The following is a 12918-nucleotide window of genomic DNA, read 5'->3' on the forward strand; positions in this document are numbered from 1 at the left end:
TGACTGGATTTGTTACAGTGTCACCTTCAGCATATTATTTGTTTTATCTAAAGATTAAGACATCTCCTCTCCACCGTGAATCAAATATAAGAGTTATATATTTTCAGTTGAATAGCCTATGTGGAGAATGTGTTAAATAATTCATCCACCCACATAAACCACTAAGCCACTAAGTTCTAGTACTCACGCGCTCAGAAAAGCGCACGCAGGTAGGGCGTGGCAAGGCGCGTCTTTTTCCTGCACAGTGTTTTGAATCATCACTGGAATTAGACTCTACAGACAGCCGAACTGAGGAGCAGCACTGGGCCACGCTTGGATCACTTAGTGGGGGTGGGTAGCTCCAGTTAGTTACTGCTCAACTTTACCTTCGAGATACTCGTAGTTGTTGGCTTCAGGGCTCATAAAGTCACGATTTCTTTGCGAATTATTGAAATTGCTCTAAGTTTGTTCTAACCTTATATATTTCACAGCAAGATGACTTCACACACGTGGATTTTACTACTTCTGGCAAGTCTTTTGGCAACAAGAGCGCAAGGTAGGGTTTCCATTATAAACTATTGACGTTTTGTTTTGGTAACAGCGCTTTTTATTTGTAGAGCTATGAAGTATCGTGGCCAACAAAGACGCAGGAGTCACTTTTTGACGGGTGCCACTGCTCACCGTTCGTAAATAAGCTGTTATTGAAGCGATGAATAAAAAAAATGTCTGCCTACTATGCTGGTTATTTACAGTTTTATTACGGAAAAAGTTTAATGTTTGAAAGACCAAAAAAATGTGGTTTGGTGCATTGGTTTGACTCTTTGGAATGAAAATTTTCCACATATAAGCGGCATGACTCACCAACTCATGAGAAGAATGGCAAGAGAACTGTAGCACCAAGCCTGTCTGTTTCTGTAACATGGTCTTTATAACATTACGTAATTCCTTACGAAAATTAGCCATTCTTTTACCACAAATAAAACCATTGTAAATACAGATTAACCATGGTTCTGATACACAAAAATAGTTTAACCACGGTATTTAGTAAAACTAAAATAGTAACCAATAAAAAAAAAACCTTACTACACTTTTATTACAATAAAACCATGGTTCATTTTCATGAGGGATATTTTTTAAGCATAACGAAAATATATGACACACACATAAATCAGAGTTGAAACTGAGATTAGTGATCTTTCCACATATTCCCAGCTCCCATTGCTTTTATTCCCAATTTAAAATACGAACTTTACATGTTAATATGCATAATTTAGCTGTTATTGGGTCCTCTTTGCCTCACACAGCAGTTTAACCCCCAATTATAATTCTAAAACAAACCATAAACAGTACACCGTCTTTGCCTGTTGTTTTAGGCTTTTGTTCAAGTTGAAATATTGTAATCTAATATTAACAATGCATGAAGCAAGCAGTTGCACGGGTGGCATGTTATAACGTTGCACCGTTCCATTTGTAAAGTTTTTTGCAGGTATATTAGTGAGTGACAATAAATAATTTTGGTGAACGCTAACGCGACATTGTTAATGAATCAATGATAACAACTTTCTCATTGTTTGGTATTATTTGCTAGCTTGGGAATCAACTCAAATCTCACATTAGACTTTTGAAGGTCACAGAAAAATAGTTTTTTCAAAAACATCAATTTTTGATCTGCATTATACACTGTTAAGTTGCCTTGAACAGTGTGCTACAAAAACTTGATCACGTGACTTCCTGTATTCCTGCTTTATGTCTCTAAAGTAAACCACAACTACTCTTTTTTTTTTTTTTTTAACATAATGGTTCATTAATGTTTTGGCATGATCTGAGACTAGTTTCTGCTTGATGGCTTGGGGTTTTGATGGTGAGAAATGCTCAGAGAGCAGCACGACAGACGTAGTGTACAGGCCAGAGCAGATTTCACCACAAGAAAAATCAGACACACCCCAATTTTAATTGGATTATTTTACTTATTCAAATGACATAATATTTTAATTTTGAATAAGTAATACTTGCATAACTCAAGTTTGCCTGAATCATTGTTTTCCCCAAACTCTAAATGTAGTTCCTCAAAAATGATTATAATTTTTTTTGATGCAGTGCAATATGATTGCACACACATGCACCCAGATAAAGGACCGCTCTGGTTTCAGTTGTGACTCAATCACCAGTCATCATCATGGGTTTTACGTAGACCATAATAAAAACAGTCCATTGCCCTGGCAACGTAAAGCCACAGGATGCGGCCTCTGTCAGGATGTTTCGTGTGGCAGGCACACAGCCACACGGTTAACATCGCGTGTGTCGCGTGTAGTGTACATCTGAAAACGTTTTGTTTCATATTTTATGGTAAAAATAATTTTATATACAGTTTTACTTTATGTCACTTCAAGGATTGGGAGGCTTTGGTCACAATGCGACTTTAATACAATACACAATAGATACGTACAGTGTATAGCTGGGTGGGGTTCTCATGTGAAAACGAACTGTCAAATTCCAATTATTTATTCTAGTCAAGACTTTTACCCTCTTAGAACTGGACTGGTTTGTTTTGAGTTGGTTTTCATTTTTTGAGTCTTCCTATTCGGGGATGATCGTGCAGTAGAAACTATGCAAAAGCAAATGCACTAGATGCTGTCTTGTTACTAACTTAGAACACTTTAAAATTAGCTGCAATGCCAATAGCTTTTATATTTGGAAATGATTTCAAGAAAACAATTACTTTCAGTGTCATTTGAGTCGCTTCACTTGAGTTCAATTTGCATCCTTTATTTGGGTTTTGTACTGTAGTAGAATGGAGCCCCATGTAAATGGCATAATGCAACTCAAATCATGCTAATTGGTTTCTTTTGGATCAAATAAACAATTTGGGTTTCTAATGAACTAGTTCATGAGTTAATTATTCAAATTCCATTAGGCATTTATGAGTTTTAATGGATATTTTACATATCGGCTGTATTTGGAGTGTGACTGTGTATTGCTTAGATATGCATAAAGTTAATCCTTACAATAGAAATAGAAATATTGGCCTTAGTAAATCCTATGAGTGCTTTTGAAGGGGTTGGATGCATTCTCTTTTTTACAGTTTTTATAGTGCACAGACTGAAAATGTGTATATGCTAGGGCTGTGCGATATATCTAACGATATGATCATGCGCTTCTAGTCAGTAAATCTGGTTCCGTGATTAGCACTAAATCGCCATCACCTGCTTTCAAATGGAGCGGCATTTAATAGACAAAGCTGTAGATCACTGACAAGCTACGCAATATCACGTTCATTATCACCTTCAATGAATACGCAATATGAACGCGATATTGCGTAGCTTGTTAGTTATCTACGGCTTTGTCTATTAAATGCCGCTCCATTTGAAAGCAGGTGACGGTGATTTAGTGCTAATCACAGAACCAGATTTACTACATGTTTTGATTTAGTTAAATATGATTAGATTTAAGCTTGAGTTTTGATTAGGACTAAACAGGCCATAAAATTAATAGAGAAATGTGAAATATATATATTAAAAAAATGTTTTCTTGCAGACTTTGACCTCGCTGATGCTTTCGATGACGAGTGTAAGTAAAGAAGACTTTCTATTAAATTTGTATGGTCCTCTCTTTATGTTGATGGTCTACTTTTTGATATTTAATGTTATGTATTTAAATATAAATACATAAATATTAAATATAAATTAGTTTTCAAGCAAGTTGGGTGGAACAACATGCTCCCAGCCTGGTTTCTGTGCAAACTGTTTTAGTATATCATTATTTATACTGTAGTTTCAAACAATTAACAGTCTTATTATGATCTTAAGCCCCTGCGAAGCCAACAGAGAAACCAGCCCCACCGAAAATCCCAGATTCAGGTAACCTTTAACATTATGCATTGGTTTTCAGTTTAATAACTAAACTTGAATTACCCTAAATTCAGAATGAAAACAATTTAATAAAAATAATTATAATTATGACCATTGTTTGTTATACACAGAGACTAAAAAACCTGCAGTGGTTCCCCCGAAAACAGACGATGGTAAGAGAACATTATATTGTGGTGATTATGTAATTATGTATAAAGTTTATGGGTTACACTTTTATTTTAAGGTGCCCTTATTGTAGTGTTATCGTATATTCATTAAAGTAATAGTAATTAGCAACATGGGTTAGTGTTAAAGTTTAGGGCAGTTGAAAGTATATGTAACAAGGACACTGTTAAATGAAATGCTACCTGATTGAACAGTAATGTTTAAGTGATCCAAAGTGCATTTATTTAGATGTTTTATTGAGCTTGTTTAAAGGGTTAGTTCAGCCAAATATTAAAATTATGTCATTAATAACTCACCCTCATGTTGTTCCAAACCAGTAAGACCTCCATTTATCTTCAGAACACAGTTTAAGATATTTTAGATTTAGTCTGAGAGCTCTCAGTCCCTCCATTGAAACTGTGTGTACGGTATACTGTCCATGTCCAGAAAGGTAAGAAAAACATCTTCAAAGTAGTCCATTTTTTGAAGCAACGAAAATACATTTTGGTCCAAAAGTAACAAAAATTGCGACATTATTCAGCATTGTCTACTCTCCCGTGTCTGTTGTGAGCTCTCGGACTAAATCTAAAATATCTTAAACTGTGTTCTGTACTTTTTACTTTTACTTGATTAGATTTTTAGACTTGTACTTTTACTTGTAAGTACAATTTCATTAATGTAATGGTACTTTTACTTGAGTGGAATATTTTCATACTCTTTCCACCTCTGCATACACGTCACTGTAAGTCAATTAGTTTCTACTTCAAATCAGGTGTTCATTTTTTGCACAGTAATTAATTAAAAAAATAATAATGATGTTTTCATTCTCAGGTGACTTAAATCTGTTGGATGCATTCGGTCCAGGTAAAAATTAGTGTTTTTGCAATTTCTCTGGACCTTTCAGGCTGTGTGTAGTGTGCAATTTAGTTTTGTGTACAATTTCTTTCTTGCAAATAGATATTGGGTATTAATGTGTTTCATTAACTAGACATGTAAAGCTACATTTAGCTGTTATTCATGACTATTACCAGTGCTATTAGTTTTCCTGTTTTTCTAGTTTTAAATGCTATTTAGAATGATTTGAAAGACTAACCAAATGTTTTTGCCAAATGTTTGTGCAATGTTTTCTTCATATTTTTCCACACTCTTTCCAGATAGTGTGACCAAAAAGCCTGTGGTTCCACCCAAAGAGAGAGGAACTGGTATGTGTCTGCCAACGTCTGTTTGTTAGGGTCTTCTAATGGTGTAATTTTAGGGTTATTTTTTTACTATGTTTATGAAAGAAAAAAAAAACTGGAGTGCACAGTCTATTTTTAATAATAATTCATGACTACAGTTACATAAAGAATTAATTTATTGCAATGTAAACAAACGCAATAGCCTTATGTTATTTATCTTATCTACAAGTCGGCATGTTATTTCTGTCTCTACATGGTCATGCATTCACAATTCTCCACTGCTCTCTGTATGGCACACGGCAGAGTTCTGCCCCTCTGTGCGCAAACACACACACACACACACGTTTGTTTTTGTGAAAAGAGGGGACATCCCATATGCGTAATGGTTTTTATAATGTAGAAACTGTATATTCTATGGCCCTTCACCAACCCTACCCCTAACCCTCACAGGAAACTTTGTGCATTTTTACTTTCTCAAAAAAAAACTCATTCTGTATGATTTATAAGCGTTTTGAAAAATGGGGACATGGGTTATGTCCTCATAAGTCACGCTCTCCTTGTAATACCTGTGTCATACCCATATCATTATACAGAGTTGTGTCCTGATATGACACAAAATCATGCCCACACACACACACACACACACACACACACAGATGAGCACACTCCCACCAGTGGACAGAGAGCGCACATCAGAAAATGTTTCATCAACCACCTGAAAAGCAGACAAAAATATCAGCTGCACACTTAGTAGATAATTGTTCCAGTGTTTAGTTCAATGTACAGTTCAAATGATTGTTCAGTTGTTATATTAACTGTCATTAAAAGAAAACCATGAACACCATGATTCCTTTAAGTGTTTGTGTCGGTGTCTGACTGTTCTCATGAAACTTTGCATTTGTTTTCAAGGAGGTGGAAGTTTTGATGACAAAGACCTCTTTGACTTGAATGAAGATGGTGAATACAAGCCCGATGGAGGCCGAAGTGGAGGTTTGCATCATTATTTTTCGTAGTTTTGGGTTTTCTTAAGTTTCTATGACTCAGATTTAGCCAAGTTTCAAGTCCGGCCCAATCACTTGCACCAAATGCATTCACAATTATACATAACCCGAAAGCATTTGTTATTAAAAATGTTTTCTATGAAGAACAACAGTGCTTTGAATGAATCTGACTGCGGTTTTTGGTTTTGTTTTAAGGTCGTGGAGCAAATATTCCTCAGGATAATGGAGATGGTATTTATTTCCTTACATTCATGGCAAATACTTGCAATTTGTTGTGATAAGCTTTCATTTTTATTTCATAATCTTGAATAGTAAGATTTTTTTTTTTCCTCCTTAGGTGGAGCCTCTGATCAGCCTCAAGGTAAATATTAAACATTCATTCATTTTATTCAAATTTTACTTAAGATTTTAAGCCCAATTGTTTTGGAAAAACTGTCAGCCACAAAGTGAAGGTTGTTATGGATTTTACCTAAGAAGTCCACCGAAATATATGAAAATAAGTGCCTCTGGGAAGTGTCTTTGTTTAGGTCTCACTCACTCTCTGTTCCTCACTTCACTTCAAGCTGTTTGTCCTTTCCGAAGCTTGGTTTACTTGCCAGTGTTGTTGTCTTTCCCAGTGGAGTTAGCCTGATGTCCCCTGCTTCAGATTATTTCTTTAATCAAGAATGAGACGGTTCATGAGAAAATATTTTAGCCTACAGAGCAAGACCATGAAAACTGAACTAGTCTGATGACTAACTGTCACACAGTTCTTATATAAGGACAGGGCGGTTCAACAGAAAAAAAAAATATTGTGGGCAGTACATGTTGAGGTTTTCCACTAGCAGATGTTTTCTGTGTTGGTTGGAGAACAGTCATATGCTGTACTTTTAGTATATTTGAAGACTGATTGTTTTGTTCATTCTGCCAGTGGTTGTGTCCTAAATCTCTGCTTCGATTGCCTGTCGTTGCAGATCTTAACCAGCATTGGCTCCAGATTATCAAGATGCTAGTCGATAATATACCAGAAGGCCTCAGTTCTTGGATTGCCCAGTTTAATCAAGCTGTAAAGCCCATGCTAGAGCAGTTGCGGGAATTTTTGAATATAACAGAGGAAAAAACTGAGCTTTAACTATGATGGATAGCAACCTGTTTTGCTTGTGTTGGGTTTTTAAATGGTTTCACACATTGTTTACATGGTTTGCAAGTTATTGGTTGTAAGGCTGGGACTGCTGGTGCTTATGGTCTTTTAAGGATGAAATGCATGTTTGGTAATGATCAAGTGATTGTATTGATTTAGACATTTGGTAACGAGGAATTCATCTTATTGTATTCCTGACTGGTTTTACTTGGTTTCTTTTGGGTTATAAAACTTTTGGAGTTGGTAAGGTTTTTAAAGAGCATTTTGCTAAATAAATAAATGTATTCTTCAGCTAAATTGATCCAGTATTGTGACGAGTGGGGCGGGGCCGAGAGCCATGGGAATGGGGCGAGGCCGGTGGAGTGATTTGGAAATGAGCGACACCTGTGCCACTCACCGGTCTCGAGTCCCACGGAGGAGATTGGAAGGATATAAAACCGGAGCGACGACAGTGAAGGACGAGGGAGGACCAGGCCTGGGATTTATTTTGTGTTTTGGTTTTGTTTGTGTGCAGGCAGTCGTCCGTGAGGGGCTGTTGCGCTGTTTTGTCTTTATTTTATTATTAAAAGCTTCATTTGATTGTCCGCAGATTCCCGCATCCTCCTTCCCATGAAATAATCTGTTAAAAGTATATATTACTGAATAATTTTAAGTTAAAAATAATTTTAAATTGTATTATTTCACAATAATATTTCATAACAAAATGCTGTTTTTACTGAGCTTTTGAGCAAATAAATGCAGACATGGAAAGAATAAGAGATTTCGGTAACACTTTAGAATAAGGTTCCATTAGTTAATGTTAGTTAACTACTTTCGTTAACATGAACTAAGCAAGAACAATCCTTCTACAGCATTTATAAGTCTTAGTTCATGTTAATTTCAACATTTACTAATGCATTATTTAAATCAAAAGTTGTGCTTGTTAACATTAGTTAATGCACTGTGAATTACCATGAACTAACAATGAATAACTGTATTTTCATTAACTAACATTAACGAAGATTAATAAATACAGTAATGTATTATTCATTGTTTGTTCATGTTAATTAATACATTAACTAACATTAACTAATGGAACCTTATTCTAAAGTGTTACCGAGATTTCTTTCATAAAACAATTAAAAACCTCTTTAAAAACTTTACCAACTTTAGCAACTTACTGCATGTTATATTTGTAAAAAAAAAAAAAAAAAAAAAAGCGGTAGGTGGAAGCCAAAGTATACACATGAATGATGATTCTGGCTGGGAAATCCCTTTCAAAGCATTTGTTTTCAAAAGGATTTCCACTACATCTTTTCACAAGACACCATTATGACTTCCGGTCACCCCCTTCCTACTTCCTTCTTGTGTTTGTAGATGTGGGAATGCAGATGTGAAAGACACACTCTGAATTTTTGCCAATATACATAACAGATTGACTGTTTTTTTTAATGGCATGTCTCAAATGAGGAGTTTCTCATCTCAGCCGGTTTTACAGTACAGTGAATTCACCTTAAGGCCATGTTGAGCATTCCATTCATGTGCTCCTTCTCTGCTCATGGCTGCCATTTTATTTCCTATTTTTTGAAAAGGAATGAATGTTTGTGGCTGAAACTTTGTCACACAGTTCTCTTTTGGCTAAAACTTGGTTTTAGACTTACTCGACCTCGAAAATGTACCAGAAGATTGGCAAATGTTTGTCTGTGTGTGGGTCTCAACCGAAAGCTTAGCGCATGCAGGGATTACGCTGTCCCAAATCTCAAAGAGAGTAGAGGCGCTATAGGGATGTTTTTAACCTCAGACGCTTTGATGTTTAAGGTTAAAAGAGGCCGATTCATTTCACAGACAATCTTGAAAATAAATCCCCATTATGCCATCAGTGGTTTGATGAGAAACCTTTAACATAGACTATGTTCAGGCTGCAGTCAAATCAGAATTTGTTATTTCCTCAAATCAGATTTGTGTGTCCAGACGTAACCCACTTATCTGCATGGGTTGCTCTGTTCATGACGCAGACGTAGCCACGTTTTAAATGAGGTTTTCATTCAATCTCCTTCTCTAAATAAGCGTCTTTAAAGTCGCTGTTTGCGAACTGCTGCTCTGTCGCAAAAGAAAAAACTCTGCAATGGAGACTAGTATGTATAGTGTATATATTATGCAGCATGTAGCAAAAGACAATTTGAAATCCTATTTGAGCAGCCAGAGCATCCAGTCTGAGACACATCTGTAAACGTATGCTTGGAATCGCATTTAAAACCACCTCCGTATAGCTTTTTTTTTTGGGGGGGGGGGGGGGGGGGGTTAGGCTGTGGTTTAGACATTCAAAAGTCATCTGAATATCCCCCCCAAAAATAAAATGAATAAATAAAATTATCGGACAGTCTGAATAAGGCCATATAACCTTTTGTCAATCAAAATGTTCTAGTAACGCAATATTCTTTTATATTTTCTTCACAATATTGTTTACTGCGGAATACAAAATGGTTATTTTGCTCTATGGGATTGTTGGAAAACCCTCTTTTGGAGCTTTTTGAAAAAAAAAAAAAGTACCACACATGGCAGGCATGTACTTTGAAGCACAAGGTAGTTTGCATGCACTGAGGTTAATCTTTTGCATATATCCATGTTGGCTGGTTTTGTTTTCATGAAAGACTCCTTTTAACATTGGCGTTCCATGGTGTTTGTTCTTCATTCTCAGTTTTTGTTCAAGCTCACGTCTGGTTTCTTTTCCAAAAGAAGTAGCTATTTTCTGTCACACTTTCATTTCTTGAAGCATTTTAGCAGCTTTTTTGTATCTGTGACTCTTTTTAATAAAGTGAAATATGAGAACTCCTTCTGTTTGGCCCCATGGCTGTGACCTGTTTTTTAACTGTCAGCACATCTTGCTGTGTAAACACCATCAACAATGGCACAGTGAGAATGTACTGAACATGTGTGAAGAACACTGGCCTGCTACCTAATTAGCAGTTGCCTCTTATCTAGCCGCCTGAAGTTTAGGGAAACAAATCTGCATAGTTTCAGATCTGAAATTATTTTGTAGTCATTAGTTTATATCAGTTTGCTTAGTCAGCTGATCTCCTTCTGCATGCGTGTGTGTGTATGTGTGTGGGTGTGTGTGTGTGTGCGTGTGTGCGTGTGTGTGTGTGTGTGTGTGTGTGTGTGTGTGTGTGTGTACGTAAAAATAAGTCTAGCAGGCAACGCCCAGCATGTTTACACTGGATAACATGCCCCACTCGTATCACAGCAACTCAACAACTAAATTTCTAGATTAGTAACCTGCATAATTTTAAAGATGTAGTGACTCAGTTTTAGTATTATAAATCTCTCTCTTTACGATCTATAGTACAATTAAATAATTCCATTTAGTGACTTTATGATTTTAAATGAGGAAAAACCCTAAGTAAGTCTGCATGCGTGCTGTACACTGTACTAGTTGCTATATCTGTTCAATTAAAAACAGGTCTCCTTGAAGAACAATATGTACGGTAATGTTTGCCAAGTTCTCTGTGGAAAATAGGAAACAGCTGTTGCACCCCCTAGTGTTCAAAACTATTTCCGTTTGCTTGTCCTCTTGTTATATTCCCATGTTACTGTAGTTTTGTTAGTAACTGATGAAATCATTTATAAAAATAAAACAAATTGCACACTCTTAAAGCATTTTAAAACCAGCAACCGTTGTATTTTATTGTGTGTTCTGTCCCTTTAAATGTATCCCACAGGCGGAGCCATGGCTGCCATCATCAGTTCTGTGGGTGTTGCCATCCTGGGTGCCGCCTCAAGTTACTTTGCTTACCAAAAAAAGAAACTGTGTTTCAAAGTACAGGGAGGTGAGTTTGGCACTTTTATTCAGTAAAAGAATCAGAATCTGCATATAAGCACTACCTTGGTTTGGATTTATAACAGTTGCTTACTTTTTTTGACCAGTTCTGATTGCAAAAACAAAACAACTCTTTAGACTTCAGACCTTTTTACTCTTAAAACCTTTTAATCCTTTGCTTCACAACTGTGTATTAACACTTGGGGAGCCACAGTACTTGGCTTATTTTGAAGTAGCTCGGCTAGAGCAGCAGCTCTTGTAGAGGAACTGGGGGTTGGGCGTATGACGTGGCAGGCAGTTTTACTGCTTTGCTTGTATTAGAAAAGCCCTTGGGCCCTCAACAGGTGGCTCTGTGGCGCAATGGATAGCGCATTGGACTTCTAAGCGACACTTGGTGAAGTGATTCAAAGGTTGTGGGTTCGAGTCCCACCAGAGTCGCATTTTTTGAGAGTGTTAAAAGAGGCTAAATTAGTAAGGTGATGTCCAAGTGTGAGTTATGTGAACATAAAACTTTAGTAACAGGATTTTTTGAAAATGGCTTTAACAAAATTAAATCATGGGATAAACTAAAAAGTACCTTTTCTGATAGGGGAGGATCCAGAGAGTGGCAAAAACCGTGGTACTCAGTCTGAGCCTCAAGGTAAGATGTTTTTTATTATTATTATATATTAAAAATTTCCTTTATTTTATGTTTTAAGCTTAATGTGAATTTATGAATGCAGTTCGGACACCATGTCCTATACAAAGTTAAAGTTTTTTTTTTTTTAAACCTTTTCTCATAACATGGAGATAAGTTGTTTCTTTGACCCGTTTTATTTTATAGGAATTTCTTGTTTTCTGATACAAGTCACACCTAGTAGATAACATAATTTGCTATTTTCTCTCCCAAAGTTCTCAGCAACCTGCTCCGTTCATCATAACTGCGTTGGATCAGCACACTGAAAGTATATATGCACACTGAGCATGTACAGTTATAGGGGAGCCGAACCCTGTGGGAAATGTTACATGAAAGGCTTGTTTAAAACTAATGTTTTAAGAATGTTAGTGTAAGTTTTTTTTTTTTCTTTCTGTTTTTATTGGATTATCTAAGTTGTATTGACTCTAATCTTTATTTTAAGAATTTTTTTGTTCTGTATTCAATCTTTTTTGTAACTGACTGTTCATCTTTAGAGGAGGTAGAGTCACTAAATGGCTTTTAGTCTTCGTTTAGTATTTTAAATAGTGCCAATGTAAGATACTGCACTTTAAAATGACAAATGTTCGCTATTTTTGTAGACGTACAGCAAGATGCATGAGCCAGGGACTTGCTTTTGTAAAGTGCAAGGTGTCTATACACAGGCGAATGCATCAGTTAGGCTTGTGTTCATTCTTGCATTGCCCTGAATTAGAAAATGCCTTCTTTCCCAGTCAAACAGAAGACTATGAGCAAAAGGAGGATGAGGTTGCTGATGAGAAACTGAGTTACGGTGGCAAAATGTCAACTAAAATAAAACGGAATGAGATTAAAATGATGGGATTTCAAGGTAATTTCTGCGTCATTTGCATTTTTTATATTTAAATAAATGTACATTTGAATGGAATAAATAGACAAGGTAAAAAAGACTCCTATTTCCTACTGCTGAAGATAGATGAGTTTAAAATCACAAGTAACTTGCATTGAATGTGTGTGTGTGATGCACCTCTTTTACCATCCAGAGGAATTATGATTGATGATTTATTGTATGTATAACAAAGTGTCTGTCTAAAATATAAATTTGCTGTTTCTTAACCAAATAAAGTCTTGTGTCCATTTATGGATTAAGAATGTTGTTAGTTTTTGTTGCTGAAATGT

At 36.0% G+C, this 12918-nt stretch overlaps 1 protein-coding gene and 1 non-coding gene across 3 annotated transcripts; both read left to right on the top strand.

Moving 5' to 3' along the window:
• The first annotated feature begins 171 nt into the window (after positions 1 to 171).
• On the top strand, positions 172 to 12864 carry cd99 (CD99 molecule). 2 transcript variants are annotated; one of them, XM_026204121.1, is made up of 13 exons: positions 174 to 330; positions 471 to 535; positions 3514 to 3546; positions 3786 to 3836; positions 3959 to 4000; positions 4824 to 4856; positions 5147 to 5194; positions 6080 to 6160; positions 6367 to 6402; positions 6509 to 6532; positions 10990 to 11097; positions 11677 to 11727; positions 11979 to 12864. In XM_026204121.1, the coding sequence occupies exons 2-13, from the start codon at positions 475 to 477 to the stop codon at positions 12005 to 12007; spliced, it is 597 nt and encodes a 198-aa protein (XP_026059906.1). In that variant the 5' UTR covers positions 174 to 330; positions 471 to 474; the 3' UTR covers positions 12008 to 12864. The 2 variants fall into 2 exon arrangements, with proteins under 2 accessions (XP_026059907.1, XP_026059906.1); XM_026204122.1 differs by lacking the exons at positions 10990 to 11097; positions 11677 to 11727; positions 11979 to 12864 and adding an exon at positions 7125 to 7676 and having other exon boundaries at positions 172 to 330.
• trnar-ucu (transfer RNA arginine (anticodon UCU)) lies at positions 11434 to 11525 on the top strand. Its single transcript is given in 2 exon segments — positions 11434 to 11470; positions 11490 to 11525. It is a non-coding gene; the product is annotated as a tRNA-Arg (tRNA).
• Positions 12865 to 12918: the final 54 nt, after the last annotated feature.

The sequence above is a fragment of the Carassius auratus genome, chromosome 26, assembly GCF_003368295.1.
Source record: "Carassius auratus strain Wakin chromosome 26, ASM336829v1, whole genome shotgun sequence".
Lineage (NCBI taxonomy): Eukaryota > Metazoa > Chordata > Actinopteri > Cypriniformes > Cyprinidae > Carassius > Carassius auratus.

Coding starts and splice junctions, on each gene's coding strand:
- cd99 (XM_026204121.1), top strand. CDS start 475: ATGACTTCACACACGTGGATTTTACTACTTCTGGCAAGTCTTTTGGCA. Junction 5,195..6,079: donor ACCCAAAGAGAGAGGAACTG/GTATGTGTCTGC, acceptor TTTGTTTTCAAG/GAGGTGGAAGTTTTGATGAC. Junction 6,533..10,989: donor AGCCTCTGATCAGCCTCAAG/GTAAATATTAAA, acceptor TGTATCCCACAG/GCGGAGCCATGGCTGCCATC.